Here is a 23,201-nt window from a genome sequence, read left to right on the forward strand (position 1 = left end):
CTTAAAATAAAATATTTTACTGCTCCCTGTACCAATGAATTAATTAACACGTATTAGCATCGAATTGGGGACTGTAGTTGTAGTTACTGAAGCAATAAGACTTTTCAACGCTTCTCATTTGTTTCGAGCTTTTGTCATATGTCGTATACCTACTCCGTGCATAATATTAATATACGACATATGACAGAAGCTCGAAACAACTAAGAAGCGTTGAAAAGTCCTATATGTGACTTTAAGACCGCGTCCCACCATCAAATAATTTGATCAAACTAATTTGAGCAAACTGAAAGTGACAGTTAGTGACGTCACATCCTGAGTGTTCATTGTGGATAATATTGAAAAATTTTAATTTTAAATAAAGTACAAACAAGTTAGACAACTCAATACAAAAAATTTGATCAAGCTAGACTGATAGTGAGAGCACAGATTTTTAGAATTTCAAAAAAACTGCAATTGTGACGTCACTTTGACGTACTTCCTCATGTACGTCAAGTTTGCGCAAACTGTTTGATCAAATTATTTGATGGTGAGACGCGGCCTTAACAGTTCGTAATACCTATTATTTGTCCATATTAGTAATCACACAATTATTACAATCTACGTAAGACGTACATACCTTTTTATTTTTTAATCCAATAATTCGAATAAATAATAGAAAAAAACAACCAGATTAGCACGATCTCTCCACGTTAACACAGTAAAAAATAGTCTACTGTAATATCGGACTACCTCCAACGTTGCCAATTTTCGCATTTCACGGCTTATTAGCTTTAGGTGGCTGTGGAATCGTGTGAGCGTGTGACTATTTTTTTGCATTGACAGCTTGGTTGGATTTATGTTAGGTTAGGTTGCATTAAAGGTAAAATAAAATTATATATTAAATTATTATTAAAATACGTGAAAATCAGGTTTAATCTTTATTAAGAAATGGAAGAAATACAAGAATATAGTAAGACGTGTAAAGTAGAAATAGAGTATAACGACTTAGATAATCCTCCTCTGGATGGTTTTAAATGTGAAATTAAGAAGGAATCTGATACAGAAACTACAGATGATAATATTTTGAATTGTTTAGCCTTAAAGGAATTTCCCGTAAAGACTGAATTAGACGAAGATGGAAATAAACTGACCTGTTTTAAAGCAAAACAAAAGACTGAAGAAGGTAAGTAATATAATATATAGTTACATTCATTTTTCAGTTCATATTATTTTCAAGTAATATCAATATGTACCTACGTACATCGTACTCATACGTCAGGGTTTGAAAGATATATATCTCTCTTTCCTAAGGCGCTACAGCCCAAGTTGGACCCTGGCCTCCCCCAGCATCCGCCTCCAAATATACAGCTCTCCTCAGGTTGTCCATCCTCAATATGTCTTTAGCATTGGTTCTCATTTAGTTTATCCACCTCTTCCTTGGTGTTCCTACTGGAGTAAGTCCCACCATAGTTCCGCTAACCATTCTACCAGATATTCTGTCATTATCCATTCTTATAAGGTGATCTGCCCAGCACAATCTTTGTATTTTTGCACAATTTGCTATAGAGGGTTCTGTGTAATATTGGTATAACTCGTGGTTGAACCTTATTCTCCATATACCATTGTTGCAAATGGTAGCAGGGATATTATCACGATAGGTCACAATAAATATCATGATATTTATATGCTGATATATATGGATACTTCAGAAGTCAAACAATGTAGTCAAATTTTCTCTAAACATGATGTATGAGATGTAGGGTCAATCGGGGCTAATGTGAAACACACAAAACATTGGGGCTAATCTGAAACATGTAAATAACTTTAAAGTTTTAGTAGATGAAGATGTGGAGTATATGTCATTTTGTAGCTAGTACATTAATTAATTAAACCCCATATCAAACATAGTCAAAATCCACCTAACTGTGTATAGAAAAATATAAAAATCATAGACTTGCAATTTTAAGGAAAAAAACTTTTAATCGGAATGCCAAAACTTTTTCTCAGGCATTAAAAAATACATTTAAAAACGTCTCTTAAGCTGGCAGAGCAAGGTCAGCAGAATCGAAAAATTTTTTGTGCAAAATTTAAGGCTAATTAAAGGCTAATTAAATGCCCTAATTAAAAATTTAGGGCTCAATTAGTTTGCCGTAAAATGAATGTTCTGCTAGCTTAAGTTTAAGTCAGCAGAACAATGCGAAAAACAGTGCTAAAACTATTTAATTCGCAATTCTATTGAGCCCTGAATTAAAGGCTATTTAAAGGCTCTAAGAAAAACCAAAAATGAAATTGATTGAATAAACGATTTTCCGAAAAATTAACCATATCTATAATCAGAAGTTCGAACCAGCAGAGCAATGCAGAAAAAGTAATAAAAACTATTTTAATCGAATTTAATCCAACGTCATATTTAAAGGCTATTTAAAGGCTCTAAGAAAAACCGAAAATGAAATTGATTGGAAAAACGATTTTCCGAAAAATTTCCCATTTCTATAATCAGAAGCTCGAACGAGCAGAGCAATACAGAAAAAGTTATAAAAACTATTTAAATCGAAATTTATCCAACGTCATATTTAAAGGCTTTTTAAAGGCTCTAAGAAAAACCGAAAATAAAATTGATTGGAAAAACGATTTTCCGAAAAATTTACCATATCTATAATCAGAAGCTCGAACGAGCAGAGCAATGCAGAAAAGGAAATAAAAACTATTTTAAACGAAATTTATCCAACGTCATATTTAAAGGCTCTTTAAAGGCTCTAAGATAAACCGAAAATGAAATTGATTGGAAAAACGATTTTCCGAAAACTTAACCATTTCTATAATCAGAAGCTCGAACGAGCAGAGCAATGCAGAAAAAGAAATAAAGACTATTTCAATCGAAATTTATCCAACGTCATATTTAAAGGCTCTTTAAAGGCTCTAAGAAAAACCAAAAATGAAATTGATTGGAAAAACGATTTTCCGAAAAATTTACCATATCTATGATCAGAAGTTCGAACCAGCAGAGCAATGCAGAAAAAGTAATAAAAACTATTTGAATCGAATTCAATCCAACGTCATATTTAAAGGCTATTTAAAGGCTCTAAGAATAACCGAAAATGAAATTGATTGGAAAAACGATTTTCCGAAAAATTTACCATTTCTATAATCAGAACCTCGAACGAGCAGAGCAATACAGAAAAAGTTATAAAAACTATTTAAATCGAAATTTATTCAACGTCATATTTAAAGGCTATTTAAAGGCTCTAAAAAAAACCTATAATGAAATTGATTGGAAAAACGATTTTCCGAAAACTTAACCATTTCTCTAATCAGAAGCTCGAACCAGCAGAGCAATGCAAAAAAAGTAATAAAAACTATTTTAAACGAAATTTATCCAACGTCATATTTGAAGGCTCTTTAAAGGCTCTAAGGAAAACCGAAAATGAAATTGATTGGAAAAACGATTTTCCGAAAACTTAACCATTTCTATAATCAGAAGCTCGAACGAGCAGAGCAATGCAGAAAAAGTTATAAAAACTATTTTAATCGAAATTTATCCAACGTCATATTTGAAGGCTATTTAAAGGCTTTAAGAAAAACCAAAAATGAAATTGATTGAAAAAACGATTTTCCGAAAAATTAACCATATCTATAATCAGAAGTTCGAACCAGCAGAGCAATGCAGAAAAAGTAATCAAAACTATTTTAATCGAATTTAATGTTATTAAAGTTACTACCTATTAAACGAGGACTGTAAAACAATTCTTTTTGTACATTAATGAAACTCACGTCTGGCTAGAGGGTTGTAGTATTTTTATTTATTTTTTTAAATTATTGCAGATGGCTGATGGAAGAAAAAAACTTTCTGGTTTCCAATATCGGAAACGGAAACTGGAAAAAGAAGAAAAAGTGAAAAATTTTTGGATAAAAAATGTTGGATAAATTTCGTTTAAAATAGTTTTTATTACTTTTTCTGCATTGCTCTGCTCGTTCGAGCTTCTGATTATAGAAATGGTTAAGTTTTCGGAAAATCGTTTTTCCAATCAATTTCATTATAGGTTTTTCTTAGAGCCTTGGAATAACCTTTAAATATGACGTTAAATAAATTTCGATTTAAATAGTTTTTATAACTTTTTCTGTATTGCTCTGCTCGTTCGAGCTTCTGATTATAGAAATGGTAAATTTTTCGGAAAATCGTTTTTCCAATCAATTTCATTTTCGGTTTTCCTTAGAGCCTTTAAATATGACGTTGGATTAATTTCGTTTAAAATAGTTTTTATTACTTTTTCTGCATTGCTCTGCTCGTTCGAGCTTCGGATTATAGAAATGGTTAAGTTTTCGGACAATCGTTTTTCCAATCAATTTCATTTTCGGTTTTTCTTAGAGCCTTTAAATAGTCTTTAAATATGACGTTGGATTAAATTCGATTAAAATAGTTTTTATTACTTTTTCTGCATTGCTTTGCTGGTTCAAACTTCTGATTATAGATATGGTAAATTTTTCGGAAAATCGTTCTTCCAATCAATTTCATTTTTGGTTTTTCTTAGAGCCTTTAAAGAGCCTTTAAATATCACGTTGGATAAATTTCGTTTAAAATAGTTTTTATAACTTTTTCTGTATTGCTCTGCTCGTTCGAGCTTCTGATAATAGAAATGTTAAATTTTTCGGATAATCGTTTTTCCAATCAATTTCATTTTCGGTTTTCCTTAGAGCCTTTAAATATCACGTTGGATAAATTTCGTTTAAAATAGTTTTTATAACTTTTTCTGTACTGCTCTGCTCGTTCGAGCTTCTGATAATAGAAATGTTAAATTTTTCGGATAATCGTTTTTCCAATCAATTTCATTTTCGGTTTTCCTTAGAGCCTTTAAAGAGCCTTCAAATATGACGTTGGATAAATTTCGTTTAAAATAGTTTTTATTACTTTTTTTGCATTGCTCTGCTCGTTCGAGCTTCTGATTAGAGAAATGGTTAAGTTTTCGGAAAATCGTTTTTCCAATCAATTTCATTGTAGGTTTTTCTTAGAGCCTTTAAATAGCCTTTAAATATGACGTTGAATAAATTTCGATTTAAATAGTTTTTATAACTTTTTCTGTATTGCTCTGCTCGTTCGAGCTTCTGATTATAGAAATGGTAAATTTTTCGGAAAATCGTTTTTCCAATCAATTTCATTTTCGGTTATTCTTAGAGCCTTTAAATAGCCTTTAAATATGACGTTGGATTGAATTCGATTCAAATAGTTTTTATTACTTTTTCTGCATTGCTCTGCTGGTTCGAACTTCTGATCATAGATATGGTAAATTTTTCAGAAAATCGTTTTTCCAATCAATTTCATTTTTGGTTTTTCTTAGAGCCTTTAAAGAGCCTTTAAATATGACGTTGGATAAATTTCGATTGAAATAGTTTTTATTTCTTTTTCTGCATTGCTCTGCTCGTTCGAGCTTCTGATTATAGAAATGGTTAAGTTTTCGGAAAATCGTTTTTCCAATCAATTTCATTTTCGGTTTATCTTAGAGCCTTTAAATATGACGTTGGATAAATTTCGTTTAAAATAGTTTTTATTTCCTTTTCTGCATTGCTCTGCTCGTTCGAGCTTCTGATTATAGATATGGTAAATTTTTCGGAAAATCGTTTTTCCAATCAATTTTATTTTCGGTTTTTCTTAGAGCCTTTAAAAAGCCTTTAAATATGACGTTGGATAAATTTCGATTTAAATAGTTTTTATAACTTTTTCTGTATTGCTCTGCTCGTTCGAGCTTCTGATTATAGAAATGGGAAATTTTTCGGAAAATCGTTTTTCCAATCAATTTCATTTTCGGTTTTTCTTAGAGCCTTTAAATAGCCTTTAAATATGACGTTGGATTAAATTCGATTAAAATAGTTTTTATTACTTTTTCTGCATTGCTCTGCTGGTTCGAACTTCTGATTATAGATATGGTTAATTTTTCGGAAAATCGTTTATTCAATCAATTTCATTTTTGGTTTTTCTTAGAGCCTTTAAATAGCCTTTAATTCAGGGCTCAATAGAATTGCGAATTAAATAGTTTTAGCACTGTTTTTCGCATTGTTCTGCTGACTTAAACTTAAGCTAGCAGAACATTCATTTTACGGCAAACTAATTGAGCCCTAAATTTTTAATTAGGGCATTTAATTAGCCTTTAATTAGCCTTAAATTTTGCACAAAAAATTTTTCGATTCTGCTGACCTTGCTCTGCCAGCTTAAGAGACGTCATTTAAAAACACAATCATTTAATTACAATGCATTCTATTAGAGTCAATGAGCATTTTTAGCTATAAATGTTTGTCCTAACTCTGACCAAACCTAAAATATTATCCACCAAAGTCGAGGGGCTAATATGAAACGGTGTTTGGGGCTAATGTGAAACACTCTCCAGTATTATTTCAAAACACACTCTAAGCAAAAATATTCTACATTATAAAATTTGTATCCGCCTACCACGTTTAAAAACAAAATAGTTATGTCTTTTTATTTTATTCATGCAGCTTCTTCCTTTTTTACTCTGTGTCAAAGGTAGGCATTTTTTCAGCTGGAAGTTTTTAGTCAGCTGTATGACGGAATTTGTATATAAGGAAGGTGACATCTTCAATATAGATTTCATGGAAATAGTTGCGGTTCTACCTTATCCAGTAACCACTTTTAAGTCCAGAAAAATTACATATGTATTCCCTGGAAGTGTCAATGTGTATGAACAATGACTGAAGTTAGCAAAGGCTTAGGCCTATACACAAATTTGTTCATATTTCAGATACATTTTTCACACAAAGATACATACTAATGACTTTTTGTTTGTGTCTTGGGGCAAATAGATCATAAGTTATATTGCAAAGTTTACATTTTTGTTTCATATTAGCCCCGATTGACCCTATATTATTATAATAACGAGCGAACCACAATTATTGGGATCATAGCTATTCGTGCAAAAAATTGCGTATGTCTTGTTTTAATCTGAAAGACCACCGGAGTGTGAAGTCACGGCCAAATGCAGCTATATTCAGTATATCACTTTTCCAAACAAAGAATAAAGATTGAAAACACATTGAAAAGATACCCAATCTCAAGACCTCTTAATTCGTATAAAGTTAAAATTTTGCTTCCTCTGCTACTTTTTATGTTCAATTATAGTGTTTTTTAAGTTGACGTACGTACACTGACAAGTATCTGTCAAAGTTGATGTAAACTGAAAAGTATATCTGAATTAATAATAGACATGCACTGTATATCTCTGTCGTTCAGAGCCACCTAGAGACAATAATTTTGGATCACACGTTATTAATAATATTATAATTTCCTTGTTTGTATTTATGAATATAATACTTATATTATAATAAATAAAGACGGTTTATCTATTTTTAATGACTCCTTATTTTTCTGCAACTACTTTCACAATAACCGCTCATCTTAAACATTTATTAACTTACACGGATTAGCTTCTGAGGCGTCAATATCATCCATATTTAAATCTGGTACTTTCAAAAAAAATTACTCTTAAAATAAGCTTAGAATATGATGTTTTATTGACAGCAGCACGTTATTAATAGAAATTGGAAGGAAATATTGGAATCTGCTTTAAAAGATCATGCTTTATTTAGAATGTCCTTGGATGGTGCTCATTTTGCAGCAAACATGTTAGACCAGTGATACTCAACCTGCAGCCCGCGGTCCGCATGTGGCCCTCTAGCATTTTTTATGCGGCCCGAAGGCTAACTAAAGGACCCTGTGATCAAATTATTTGTCAAATTTCACATGTTTTCTCTAATTATTTGATAGTGTCCGATGTGTATTTGAGGCGTGTTTGGGAGTGAGGCAGACAATTTTGACTTTAATTTTAAATTATATTGAAATTGTTAAGAACTCATTAAGATTAGAACTGATTAAAAAGCAAGGTATTATTAACTTTTAATAATAAATTATTAAAATTAATGAGCAAATACTCATTTTAAAAATATTCAATACTTATTTACTACATTGCAAGGACCAATTTAATAATCACAAAAAAAATTCAGGTCCGGATTAACAAAAAAAAATAAAATAATTGTGACCTTGAAACAACACCCTGTATATTAAAATTTTCAAAATTCTTCTGCCAATTTAAAAAGAGCATAAAAACTAAATTTAATTGCTCGCTTCAATTTTTTGCGCAGACAATTTAATGACAATAATTTTGAAATAATTATATCGAAATTTTTGTTTTGAAAGTACGACTTCTTAAAAATTTCGACATAATTTCAAAATTAAAGTCATTGAATTGTCTGCGCAAAAAATGGAAGCTCTATTATTGCTCTTTTCAAAAATGCAAACGGGTTTTGAAAATTTCAATATACAGGATGTTGTTTCAGGGTCACTGGATTTATAATTTTGTTTAATCCGGACCTGGATTTTTCTTGTCATTAGTAGTTGGGTGGTTTAGGTTCTAAATGTGACATATTGTGTACCAAATATCAAAAAAATATACAAGGTGGTTCTAAAGTTATGGATCCAGAAAGAAATGGCCAAAATTGATAAAACACCCTGTAACTCGGTTATAAAGTCGGTGGAGCAATAAATTTAGTATGTCTAGAACCGCCTCATTTACCTCTATTCACCATTCAAGTATTTCCGTTTCCCAATGAAACACCCTGTATACTACTTTATCTTGATTGCGGTCTGCAAGCTGTGGCAATAGCTACTATGTGGCCCAGGAAAGAAAAAGGTTGAGTATCGCTGTGTTAGACCATAGGTTTCTTGGAAGATGTTTAAACAATGTGCAAAAAACAAGCCTACCAGTTTATCAGTGAGATAAATCCACTACTTTTATTATTTGTGATGGCATTAATGATGCAGTTGAAGCCATTTCTAAACTATAGGTCTGTTTCTTTGTTTTTCGGTGTAACACTAGTTGTGAAAAAGTGTAGAAGTGCTTTCTTTGTTAGGTGTAGTGCTACACTAAGTCGTTCCTTTGAAAACTGTAGCAAAAAAAAAGCAGGGCACAAAATATCCATGATATTTATATAAATATCAAAATATCGGATATATATGATATATATCCGACATATATCCAAAATGTGATATTTATATGATATTTATGATATTTTGGAAAACGTTTCAATAGAGAAACTAAATTGACCAAAATAAGACTCTAAATGTAGAATGTAACAATATAAAAGATATATTTCTGCTTTAAATAAAAAATAAAAAAATATAACAGTATAAAAGATAGATTTTAACTTAAATAAAAAATACAAAAATATAAACGTATGTATGGTAGTATGTTACATAAACAGAAAACAAAATGATACAAGTATCCAAGTAACAACTAAATTAACTAAAAATATTGAAAACATTAACTTAAACATATAGGTATTTCTATTTTTCCCAAATAACTTAAAATTCTGAACATTTAAACAACAAAATCAAAATTTAGAAAATTAGTTAAGATGATGGTTCAACATCGAAAGTGTCTTAATCAAAACAAATCCATTCCAAATTGTCATGTTTTTGGTATGAAGAACTATTTAAATATTTAAACATGAATGCAAGTTTAGCAGCCTTTTTGGTTACTAAATTATTTCGTAATTTGGAATGCACAAGTCCAAAGATTGAAAAGCACCTTTCAATGCTTGCCGTTGAGGCTACTGCTGTAAGTAATTGGTTAATTCGTTCGAGAAATATGTTTTTTTCAGGCCAAGCAGATTCAGCGATTGGAACAGACTTCCACCATAATAATGGAGATGATTTTTTGAAATTTGGACCATACATGAAAGACGGAAAAGGTTTAGACTTCGAAGTTAAGACAAACGGAACAAAATCTGTGTTGATTGAATTTAAATATTCACAAGCCTGTTGTTTTTGTTCGGCAGTAAGTCTTTCTCCCAAAAAGCGATGGTCCAGTAAGTTTGCCAAAAAATTAGACGAACCTAGAGCCATATTCCTCCTTTTGTAATAAAAGTTCTTAATTTGGATTGGTTGATCTTGATTGATTTGAATTCCTGTTAGAAGGCAAGTCAACGCAGTTGCGACGCTGCCGCTTCTTAACCTTCTTATGTAAAAATTAGTACGAAATAAAATACTGATATATATCACGATATATATATAATATAAATATCATGATATATATCACGATATATATCGTGATATATATCAGTGGATATATATCCTCGTGCCCTGAAAAAAAGTGTAACACTAGTCTAGTTAAATCTACACCTACTTCTGTGAGGGTGGCTAACTACACTCATCTTTCGCAGTATCATCACACAACGGATCATCCAACCGAATTTAACAATTGTTTAGCTGTCAGGTGTGCTTGTTTCCAACAAAATATCTTTTTCTTTTTAGTTTAACTTCAAAAAGTTTTTAGTAATTTTAAAAACTAAATTACCTACAAATTTTGATTAAATTTTTTATTTTGTTGTTTTTAACCTAACCAAGTAACTCAAAGGTTAACTACACTAGAACGTTCGTTTGTTTAGTGGTACACCCATAATTTTTGTTTGAAACTAGCCAGTGTAGCCTACACTCATCTACATTCGAAAGTGTTCCACTCAGAGCGCGAAGATATATATCCATTGATATATATCACGATATATATCGTGATATATATTATGATATTTATATTATAAATATCGTGATATATATCAGTATTTTATTTCGTACTAATTTTTACATAAGAAGGCATTGTGGCAAATGCTAAGGACTTTCTAGAAAGATTGCATCCTGTTTCAGTGGCAGTTGATAGATAGACCAGGGCGCATCTGTAAAAATATTAGTACATTTGGATGTTGAGAGGTGACTCAAATTGTTTTGCAGAAATTGCTTGAAAATAACTCAAATAATAATATTTGAGTTATCCTCCCTCTGAAAAAGGTCCGGAACATTGTTTAAATAATCAAAATGTCAAAAAATCAAGGAAAAACTCGATTTTTCTCTTCGGTTTTTGACTATAACTTTAAAAGTGTTAACGTTAAAAGTAAAAATAGTCACCCTTGTTGCAAAATAGCAATAATTGCAAAAGAAAACATGCAAAAACAAGTATTCGCATTTTACGTTTTTCAACCATTTATGCTACACTTAGGACCTTCATATTTCACCCAGAAAGACTTTATGATACAGTACAACAATACTGTAAATTTCATTAAGATTGGTTTAATAGATTTTGCAAAATAAATTTTGCAATCCAGCTTTCGCAAAAAAAAATTCATTTTTTCAAAATGTTACAGGACTGAAAATAAAGCAGATAGCAAGTTGAATTTTTTTTTACGTATAGAAGTACAACTGTATCTTTCATTTGCAATTTGCAAAATTAAAATCGATAAACTACCACGGCGTCAGGAATTTTTTTAAATAAACATTAATTGTTGGTGCTACGCGCAGGATAGCGGATAGTTTGCTCTGATTGGGCATTCTAAAGGTCTTTGATAATGATTGATGCATTTTAATTTTTATTACATTTCGATAGAACTAAATAAATTTGTTTATTGCATTATTTGTTATACCGCTGTCCTGTGCGTAGCACCAAAAATTAATGTGTATTTAAAAAATTTCCTGACGCCGTGGTAATTAATCGATTTTAATTTTGCAAATTGCAAATGAAAGGTACAGTACACTTCTGTAAGCAAAAAAAAATTAACTTGCTATCTGCTTTATTTTCAGTCCTGCAACATTTAAAAAAAAATAATTTTTTTTGCGAAAGCTGGATTGCAAAATCTATTAAACCGATCTTAATGAAATTTACAGTGTTGCTTTACTATATCATAAAGTTTTTCTGGGTAAAATATGAATGTCCTAAGTGTAGCATAAATGGTTGAAAAACGTAAAATGCCAATACTTGTTTTTGTATGGTACTTTTCGCAATTATTGCTATTTTGCAACAAGGGTGACTATTTTTTAAATGTTTAACCAATTCTATATTGTAGAAAATTTAATTACGCAACTTTTATGTCAGTACAACTTTTCTCAGAAATGAATAGTTTTAAAGTTATAATCAAAACACCAATAAAAAAATTGAATTTTTCCTTCATATTTTGACATTTTGATTATTTAAACAATGTTCCGGACCATTTTGAGTGGGAGGATAACTCAAATATTATTATTTGAGTTATTTTCAAGCAATTTCTGCAAAAAAATTTGAGTCGCCTCTCAAAGTCCATCTCAAAACAGATGCGCCCTGGACTAAGAATGCAACGAGACTCAACGACAATTGCTGTCGCCGTAGAAATTTGGATTCAACTGGAAAAAGATCTGAGTGATCAACCAATTCAAATTAAGAACGTTTATTACAAAAGGAGGAATATGGCTCTAGGTTCGCCTCATTTTTTGGCAAACTTACTGGACCATCGCTTTTTAGGAGAAAGACTTACTGCTGAACAAAAAGAACAGGCTTATGAATATTTAAATTCAACACAGATTTTGTTCCGTTTGTAATGGCCCTAACTTCGAAGTCTAAACATTTTCCGTCTTTCATGTATAGTCCAAATTTCAAAAAAACATTTCCATTATTATGGTGGAAGTCTGTTCCAATCGCTGAATCTGATTGGCCTAATAAAAACATATTTCTCGAACGAATTAACCAATTATTTACAGCAGTAGCCTCAACGACAGGCATTGAAAGGTGCTTTTCAAGCTTTGGACTTATGCATTCCAAATTACGAAATAATTTAGAAACAGAAAAGGCTGCTAAACTTGTATTCATGTTTAAATATTTAAACAGTTCTTCATACCAAAAACATGACAATCTGGAAATTTGGAATGGATTTGGCCTCAACAAGAAACTGAAAGAAGGGAAACTGAAGAGGCAGAATTAAGTCTTGGGTACTTTACTGGTTTTGATTCAAACACTTCCGATGTTGAACCTTCATCTTCATTAATTTTCTAAATGATTTTGTTTTTTAAATGTTCAGAATTTTAAATTATTTTGGAAAAATAGAAACACCTATATGTTTATGTTAATGTTTTCAATATTTTTAGTTAATTTAGTTGTTACTTGGATACGCCTATCATTTTTTTTTCTGTTTATGTAACATACTACCATACGTACGTTTATATTTTTGACAAAAATTTTTGTATTTTTTATTTAAGTAAAAATATATCTTTTTCCACCTACCTCTACCGAAAGTATACTTTTCGGGACCTGATTGTAGGGAGCAAAGTTGTGCTTTGGAGGAAAAGTTAAAGTGACGTCATGGTATTTCATTCATTAAATATAAATTATTGACGCCCTGTACAATATCTATTTTCTATTACGTAAGTATCTATACATTTTAACGTTTTTTAATAAAACACCCTGTATTTTGCAGAATGGTAAAAACAGTAAATTGTTATTTTGATTTAACAATGTTTACATTAATAATTTGACTTATATTTGACAGTTGACAGATATATTGTACCTATAGGGGGTAAAGACACGCGAGTAAGCAAGAGAAGTTATGGCTCGACGACCTTTTTCGCACGTGTGTCACCGTAAGAATGTGTACTTTAATTACGCAGTTGAGCCAACTGGTTTGAAATCTTACTCGTAGCCTGAACGTGTGTCACTGCTTCGAGCCGCGAGCCGTCATTTTATTGCGTTTAAGTTACACCTATATTTTCACTAATTAAGCAAATTGCCTATAAATAACTGAATTGTTTATTGTTGACAGGAGACAAGTTAGGTACATTTTATAAGTTTTGAGAAAACCGTAAAAAACTATTTTAAGCTATATGTACTAAATTATATTTTATTACTTGTTTTTGAGTAAACCTAATTATTTATAGTGTGTTGTCTTCCTCCTGATGAAAATATTTTGTTTGTTTATGCCTACCTTGTATTAAATTAAAATAGATCAAAAACAAGTGATATATTTCACATCTTAATTTTGACAGCTTACCACACTTACAACAAATCAAATTATTCTTCTATTTAACAAAACTAGATCAAAACAATAATTAAACTCTACTAAAAAACAAAGATTTCAGCAAAATTAGGTACACAGAAAATAGAAAATTTAATCATGAGGACAGTTTTTTGCTGAATACCCTTCTCACATCAGTCTTATGATAAGATCCATGCATAACCAACATTTGCAAAGTGTGCAAAATATCTTGTTTTCCTTTTCTTACACTATTTGCAATGCTTTTTTAGCTGGGGTGGATTAGGTCGGTTTTGTGTAGGCATTCCAGAGTATGTCATAACAGCTTATCGAATATGAGAAAGTAATTCTGAGGATGCCGCCCTAATTTGCAAATAACTTTTTACTAGGTCTATTCCTAATTTTTTGATAAATTGTCTTCGTTATTTAGTATATTCCCTATTAGTGTTACATAATAGGTTTGTTCTAGCATCAGTTTCAAACGGTTTTAAACCATCAGCGAATAGTGGACCAGCGTGAGTCGATGGGATAGCACTGGTGACTGTATTATGTTTTCTCACTGACCAACTGTTTGCTGACGGTTTCTGACTAGTTTGACTCTTTGCTAGAACAAACCTATTATCTATGTTTGGTAAGCGTTTATACTGGCGATATTTAGGAATATTTAGGACCCCATAAAAAGATTCCAAGTGGCCATTGTTTAATATTTCTAGACACATTGTAAGGTGACGCGATTTTAGGTACAATATCTACTCCACATTTGGTGATTAACTATTTAGATGGGAAATAAGTGTATTTTATATATATCCACATATACAGTATAAATTAAAGAAATATGGAAAATAGCTTTTTAAGACACAGTGTTTGAACTGCATTTGAGATAGTGGACCAATATAAAAGTTCCAGACATTAAAACCAGAAATCATAGCAACATTAACATTGGCATGTAGAAAATATCTTTGAACTAGAACCTCCTACTTCTATCTCTCTTTTTAGGAGTTTACTAAAATAGCGAGCCCAGCCGAATGAGCCGAAAGTAGATAATCCGACTTAAGGGTCCGCACCGCGCCAAGGAATAGAACCGAACCGAACCCACTACCTACATGTACAGACAAGGATTGCAGATACGCGGTACGAATGGGTTATTATTTTTATAAGTTTTTGGATATGTATTTAAAACATATAATTTAACCTAAAATATTTATTTTAATATTTATAGTGCTAAATATTTCATGTGTATCTATTTATGGATAATGATGATTGGCATTATGTATATTTTTCTAAAGATATTTTTTTGTGGCGTTTGTGTAATTTATTATTCTAAATGGGAAATAAGCCACAATTTAACTTAAAAAATGATTTTGTTAACGTTTCGATCTCCACTTCGGCCGTCGTTGTCAAAATACACAGTATTAATAAATTAAACAAAAATGTTGTTGCTTAGTAAAAGAATTTCTTCTAATAATATAATTTATTTTAACTCATTCATATCGGCAATTATTAAAGATTTTTTTTACTAAGCAACAACATTTTTGTTTAATTTATTAATATTTTATATTTTGACAACGACGTTCGAAATAAAATTTAATAAAATATTTTTTTAAGTTAAATTGTGGCTTATTTCGTATTTAGAATAATAATAAATTACATAAACGCCACAAAGAAATAGCTTCAGACAATATTTTAGGTGAAAAAATATGTTTTAAATAGGTACGTATCCACAAACTTATAAAAATAAAATAATCTATTCGTACCGCGTATGCACAAAAAGCTAGAAGGATCTGCAAATTCTGCAATCGCCTTCTGCATGTAGTCACGTCGGTTCGGTTCTATTCCTTGGCGCGATCGCGATGCGAACCCTTAAATAGGAACCGGTCCTAATACCTGATTCTGACCTAGAGGTGGGCTAGAAGTATTTGCAATCATGTAACCGATCGTAATTTTTATCTGTGATTGTGATTTAACAGAGCAAAAAAATAGTCGTATTTTAAACTCCTAATTAAAAATGTTCAAAAAAATTCAACAGGTGTTATTATTTTGTCTAGATCATGATTATAAAATTAGGTCTGTTAGAATGAGAAACAATTGTATTCATAAAGTAGTTTTTGTAATGAAAATAATATTGCATTAATAAATAATTTGATGTTTTTTTCATTGTCTTAATTGTTACTAGAAAATCTAACAAGAGCATAGGCGCCAAATTTCGGGACAATGCTTTTTTTTCGAATTTTAAGAAAATAATAAGTATTTTTGAAAAATATAAACGCGGAATGAAAGATTACATTATTATCGAGGGCCGAAAGTCCATTAGAATAAAAAAGTGTCATTTGAATGAAATATTTGAAATTAAAAATCACACTCAATTTTCTCTTCTTTTTACCGCTGTAACTTATTAAAATACACATTATCGAAGTTTTCAGGGACTTTCAGCACTCGGTAATTATGTAATTTTTTATTCTGCGTTTAAATTTTTCAAAAAATACTTACTAGTTTTCTTATAATTCGAAAGAAATAAATGCATTTAAAAAGCATTGTCCCGAAATTTTGCGCCTACCCTCTTAAAAACGAAATACAAAGTAAACTTTAAATACCAGTATTTGCTACAAATACTTATTAGTTACTATTTGTTACTGTGACATTATTTATAATGCTGCTCACAACCCGGCCTATTTATTTCCGAAGCTTCTCGGCGTTACGAGAAAAGGCCAGTCCTTACCACGGCGTTCGAGGCGAGCGCTACCGAAGTATATAAGAAGAGAGATTACCGCAGCAGGGCAGTCAGTGAATACTTTTATCGAGGCGTGAATTTTATTGTTTGATTGGGTTTCTGAAATGTATGTATTTTTAAAGTAGATAAGTCGTATTTGTAAATAAATTAAATGTTAGAAAGTGTAAAATAAATTAGATATTGTTGTTAAATAAGTGTTAATTGTAAGTGTTATAAATAAACAATTTCAAGTAAGTCTTTTATTTATTTAATAATAATTAAAAGTCAATTCGCGTAATATTTCCTAAAATAACGTAACATTACTTTTAAATTAAAATTTCAGAATAGCAGCCTTTTAACCTTTTTATAATTAACTCATGTTCTTCAATCAGAAATAATTAGACTAGCTTTGGAAATAACCGTTCGCAAGTCACTGATGTTCCAATGACACTATGGCGTTCTTGAGCTACTTGTGCATAATAAGGAAAAATATATTTATTTTCTCTCCGCCATTTTAACGAATGTTCATTTCGCGGCAACCGATCGCATTCCCTAAATCTTTGCATTTCTATTATTGCCCTGCTTGTCGTAGTGCCTCGTGGCCGATCCTGCGATCCCATAATATCATCCGGATCTGCAGATGTTTTCTTATGTTCTAATAAAATTTAAGCCGTAAATCCTTTATCTTTTTGTTCCATTCCAAGTTTTTCTGCAATAAGAGCGATTCTATTTTCTGTGCTATTTCCGCATTTGTTGGATCCTTAAAAGGAATTAGTCGAAACCTTATTTTGCCAAGAAAAGTTCCACTCATACATTGTTCAACTAGTGTTTACGTACATAATATTTGTTATGCTTATAATAGCCTTAACAATTTTTTCTAGCTGAATAAATCTTTCCAACATATAAAATGTCGAATTACAACATGTGGAAACATCTTGCAGTAATTTGAGAGGATTCACGTTTCCTGGAGTTTTTGAAAATCTAAAAGTTTAGCAGTTGCTTGTAGAACTCTTTTTAAAGTGGCTAATGGTATTTTTATTTTGGTTAAATTTTTAATGATTTTCTTATATCACTTTTGATAACAACATCTGAGGTAAAGTCGAAACGTCAATAAAATCATTTTTTTAAGTTAAATTGTGGCTGATTTCCTCATCCTTTAAGCCATCGTTAACAATAAAGTTTATTTATTGTGTGTGCAAAGCATCCAAAATGTTTCATTTTCACAACATTTTGTGCATTATAGGAAACAATAATGTATTAAAATTTTGTTTTTTAAGTTGTCTAAGTTTTATAAGACAGCTTTATCTTACACATGATGCATAATTATCATCCACTTATATAAAAACATTCCATAAACTACTGAATTTTTCTATTTTTGTTTGACACTAATGGCATGGTATGCGTTCTAATAGCAAACCCAATTTTGTAATAGTGGCCTAAACAAAATAATAACACGTGTAGAATTTTACGATGGTCCATAGTGGTAACACTTTTTATTAGGAGTTTAACATACGAATATTTCGTTGCTCTGTTAAATCCCAATTGAATCGGTCATTGCGAAAACAATCTAAAACCATATTTTGGGTAAAATGACGACGCTTTTCAACGCCATTAAATTTACATATAAATATAAACATAAGCATTTAAACTTTTTTTGCCTTTCAGAAAGATTCATTTATAACCCATAATACTTATATAAAATATTGTATTATCTCGGAATGTCCAACTATTAATGAAAATATTTTTACGTTTCCTTAAAAGTTTACACATTGTAACATGTATTGTTTTTACAATGACTGATTCAGTTACAGACAAAAATCACAATAAATAAAATATCACTGTATCTTTATTTAGCCCACTAGACTCGTTCGGCTGATTTAAAACAGACTGAAATGGTAAATGTAGGCGGGCTTTTGCATTTGCGTAGCTTAGTTCAGAATCCAGCAGTCGACTGAAGTATTGGACTTGTATAATATAATAATTATTTGAAAATATTTTGTTTACCAACCGCCTAGAGCCGAAATACATGTATTGGCTATGATCCCTTTAAAGATCGCTGGACCTGTATACAAATACATATATCCACATTTGGTATAATTATAGAATAAAATCATCTCTGGCATGTTGCTAGTTTCGTCTATTCAGTCTGCTGTATCAGTGTGATGAAATGATGAAGCCAGTAATACATTTCTATTCTTTTTGGGTAGATGCGATGTCACCTTCTTATTTGATCCAAAACCAAAAATAAAGTATCCACTTTCATATTGGTTATAATTGGGGGCCAATCCGAAATGAATCGTACCCACAGCTGTTCAAAAAAAAAATCATAAATGAACGACGGTGGTCTATCAGGACAAATTATTATTATTATTTTTTTAATAAACGATATTTTTTGTTAAATATAATGTAAAATGTAAGTTTTTATTTTTATGAAACGTATGAAATAGCTTCTCTCATTCAAGTATCTTGTTTAGCTATAATTGATATAACTAAGCGCAAACGTTCTTGGTACACCGTCTCAGGCATTCTAAAATAATTAGGAAAATCTTCCTTATCTTCACGTAACTCGCTTACTAAATTCACATGTGATAAACGCTCTCTTTTTGTAAGTTAGTGCTTTACCCACACTTTTCGATTTCGTCTTTTTTTATTAATTTTCAAAATGTAATATGATAAAATTCCTAAATAACACAAAGCATCTTGTCTCGACGACATGGCAATGTTGTATGAGTAAGTTTACCGTGTGTCACCGACGCGCGACGGCGAGCCGAGAAGTCCGCGATCTTTAAATTCGCGTATTTAAAGTTTGCATGTCTGTCCCGGTCTTCACAGATTTTGAATGTGTACAAACTTGAAAATCACACTTTTTCTTCTCCCTTTGATCTGTGTTGAAGCACTATATGCGCACTCATGATATGCCACCGGATGTCGTAAAACTATGGTTTGCTACCAGTTAGTCGTAAAACAACTAGCAACACATGGCTTGAAGCATGGGTCGAGCAGTCGTCGATTCAATGAAAACTTCGAGAGCGCCTGGTGTGTGTCACTCCATATAAGTAACATTAAACAAGGGTCGCTTTCGACGTCGCTGAGGAGATCGACTTGTCGTACGCCGCTCTATCTGTGTTAGACCTAAAAGTTTGTTTCTTCGGAAATAACACTTTGAATTAATTGTTTATGGTTCATTCATTCATTTTTTGTTTGTAGTAATTGTTTATAGTTCGTTTGTATTTTAGGTTTTACTCAAGAGGAGAACAATATGGAAACATATTTTAAATATTCGTCCGATAAAGAATACTATGTGAGTCAGTACGCTGATGAGGGACCTTACAATAATTGTGAAATTTCCTTGAAGAACGTTTCTCAAACATCTAGTTTGAAAAGACATTTGACGGTACACACTGGAGAAAAATGTTACAAGTGTGGCATTTGTTTTAAGCAGTTTCCTTCAGCAAGTCATTTGAAGAAACATTTGAGAGTGCACACTGGCGAAAAGCCTTACAAGTGTGAAATTTGTTCTAAGCAATTTAGTCAAGCAGGCAGTTTGAAAGACCATTTGAGAGTGCACACTGGGGAAAACCCTTACAAGTGTAAAATTTGTTTTATGCAGTTTAAAATTAATGGTAATCTGAAAAGACATATGCGAGTGCACACTGGGAAAAAACCTTACAAGTGTGAAATTTGTTTTAAACAATTTTCTCAAAAATGTTACTTGAATGTACATTTGAGTGTGCACACTGGGGAAAAACCTCAAAAGTGTGAAATTTGTTTTAAGCAGTTTAGTGAAGTACGTCAATTGAAAAGACATATGAGAGTGCACACTGTGGAACCATCTTACAAGTGTGATATTTGTTTTAAGAAGTTTAGGGAACTAGACCAATTGAAAGCACATGTAATAGTGCACACTGGGGAAAAACCTTATCAGTGTGAAACTTGTTTTAAACAATTTTCTCATAAAGGTACTTTGAATACACATTTGAGAGTGCACACTTTGGAAAAACCATATACGTGTGAAATTTGTTTTAAGCATGTACGTATATTGAAAAGGCATATGAGAGTGCACACTGTGGAAACAGCTTACAAGTGTGAAATTTGTTTTAAGCAATTTAGTTATGCAGCTTATTTGAAAAGACATTTGGAAGTGCACACTGAGGAAAAACCGCATAAGTGTGAAATTTGTTTTAAGCGGTTTAGAGAAGAACATCAATTGAAAAGACATACTATAATGCATACTGGTGAAACTTACAAGTGTGAAATTTGTCTTAAGGAGTTTAGAGAAGGATATCAATTGAAAAGGCATACGAGAATTCGTACTGTGGAAACTTACAAGTGTAAAATTTGTTTAAAACAATTTTCTCAAACATGTCATTTGAATACACATTCGAATGTGCACACTCGGGAAAAATCTCACAAGTGTGAAATTTGTTTTAAGCAATTTAGTCATCCGGGTTCTTTGAAAAGACATTTAAAAGTACACACTGGAGAAGCACCTTACAAGTGTGAAATTTGTTTTAAGCAGTTTACAGAAGAACATAAATTGAAAATACATACGAAAGTGCATACTAGAGAAACTTATAAGTGTGAAATTTGTTTTAAGCAATTTACTAGAAAAAATAATTTGAAGGTACATTCGAGGTTTCACACTGGAGAAAAACTTGGAGTAAACAAATAGCTGCCAATTAAATTATTCAAACTGAATAAATGTATTAACCCTTAAAATCCTGAATTTTTATATTTTTGGAAAATCATAGATTTTATGGTAATTTATTGTTCGTACGAGTCCTGTAGTGGAGTTTCTGAGCTTATTTTCAATAAAAAATTAGCAAAAAAAAGTTATTTACTCTAAAATATATGTCAGTCTAAAACATGCAGGGAGCAAAATAAGAGAAAATGCTAAAACTTTATTAAATTATATATTTAAACAAAAAATATGTTTTACGTACTATGTATAGAGAATTATCGTGTATGAAACTGCTCATTACAATCAATACACAACCCAAAATCACACTTTCTACACATGTTTCTAACAACAGAAGTGCAATTTTCAAATGCGCACCGTCGTCTTTTCTTGTTCCGAATGTATATCAAGAAGTGATCTTGTCTATAAAATCTGACGGTGTCGCTGATTCGATTACCGAGACTGCTTGAAATTTATATATTTTTATATGACAGACTATAAATTTTATATGAGACAGCTTTATAAGATATGAGTTGGATATACAGGGTGTTTCATTGGGAAAGTACCTTACGTTAACTGTAGAAAGAGGACACTTAAGCGGTCTCAAAAATACCATACTTAGTGGGTCGTGCTCCATTAATAACAAAGATACTGGGTGTTTTATCTATTTTGCCATTTTCTTAATTGTTTCATAACTTTTTAACCACACTATATATTTATTTTATATTTGGAAAAATATTAAATAATATTAAAAAATATTGGAAAAATGTTCCGACTCAAAAACAACACCCTGTACATTAAATTTTTGTAAAATAGATTTTTCAGTTGAAAAGAGGATGAAAAACTAAATTTAGTGGTATACTTTGATTTTTCGGCAAAATGATTTTTCTGGTCAAATTTTGAATTTGAATTCTGAAATTATGTGAATTGCGAGAGCTCTAAGTAGAAAAAAATTGAAATACAGCTTACAACTTGTCAACCGCATTGCATATTGATTTTATATTTAACACGCGAATATTATTTTAGATGTCCAATCAATTAATTTATTTACAATTATAAAAAATCCAGGTCCGGATTAAAATATATTGTATAAATGTTCCGACCCAAAAAAATACCCTGTATATTAAATTTTTTTAAATGAATTTTGCATTTGAAAAGAATATGAAAAACTAAATTTAGTGGTATACTTTGAATTTTCGGCAAAATGATTTTTCTGGTAAAATTTTGAATTTGAATTCTGAAATTATGTGCATTGCGAAGCTCCAAGTAAAATAAATTAAAATATGACTTAATATTAAATACCATTATTTAATCTAAATTGGTAAAATATTAACATTTGCACACATAACAATAATTTTTTATGGTGGTAATTTTGAATAAGTGCTTTAGTTTTGAATAGTTATTATACTGCAAATTTTCGCTGTTTGTTATAATTTTTAGATACTTTGTTGATTAAATTGATGTATTCTTTATTGACCCTTTGTTATTTATTCATTATTTAAAGATGAATATTCGCCATAAACTATTTGTCACACATAATTAAAAAACACTGAAATGTTAACATTTTACCAATTTAGATTAAATAATGGTATTAATTAAAATTAAGTCGCATTTTAATTTTTTCTGCTTAGAGCTCTCGCAATTGACATAATTTCAGAATTCAAATTCAAAATTTTACCAGAAAAATCATTTTGCCGAAAATTCAAAGTATACCACTAAATTTAGTTTTCATCCTCTTTTCAAATGCAAAATCCATTAAAAAAATTTAATATACAGGGTATTTTTTTGGGTCGGAACATTTATACAATATTTTTTAATGCGGACCTGGATTTTTTATAATTGTAAGTAAATTAATTGATTGGGTACCTAAAAGAATATTCGCGTGTTAAATATAAAATCAATATACAGTGCGGTTGACAAGTTGTAAGCTGTATTTCAGTTTTTTTCTACTTAGAGCTCTCGCAATTCACATAATTTCAGAATTCAAACTCAAAATTTGACCAAAAAAATCAT

At 30.8% G+C, this 23,201-nt stretch overlaps 1 protein-coding gene across 1 annotated transcript; it reads left to right on the plus strand.

The window, feature by feature from the left end:
* The first annotated feature begins 830 nt into the window (after window positions 1-830).
* On the plus strand, window positions 831-21,229 carry LOC114327614 (zinc finger protein 226-like). Its single transcript, XM_028276285.2, has 2 exons — window positions 831-1,162; window positions 19,747-21,229. Exons 1-2 carry the CDS (start codon window positions 928-930, stop codon window positions 21,180-21,182), a joined length of 1,671 nt encoding a protein of 556 aa, XP_028132086.1. The 5' UTR covers window positions 831-927; the 3' UTR covers window positions 21,183-21,229.
* Window positions 21,230-23,201: the final 1,972 nt, after the last annotated feature.

The sequence above is a fragment of the Diabrotica virgifera genome, chromosome 1 (assembly GCF_917563875.1).
Source record: "Diabrotica virgifera virgifera chromosome 1, PGI_DIABVI_V3a".
Classification (NCBI taxonomy): Eukaryota; Metazoa; Arthropoda; class Insecta; order Coleoptera; family Chrysomelidae; genus Diabrotica; species Diabrotica virgifera.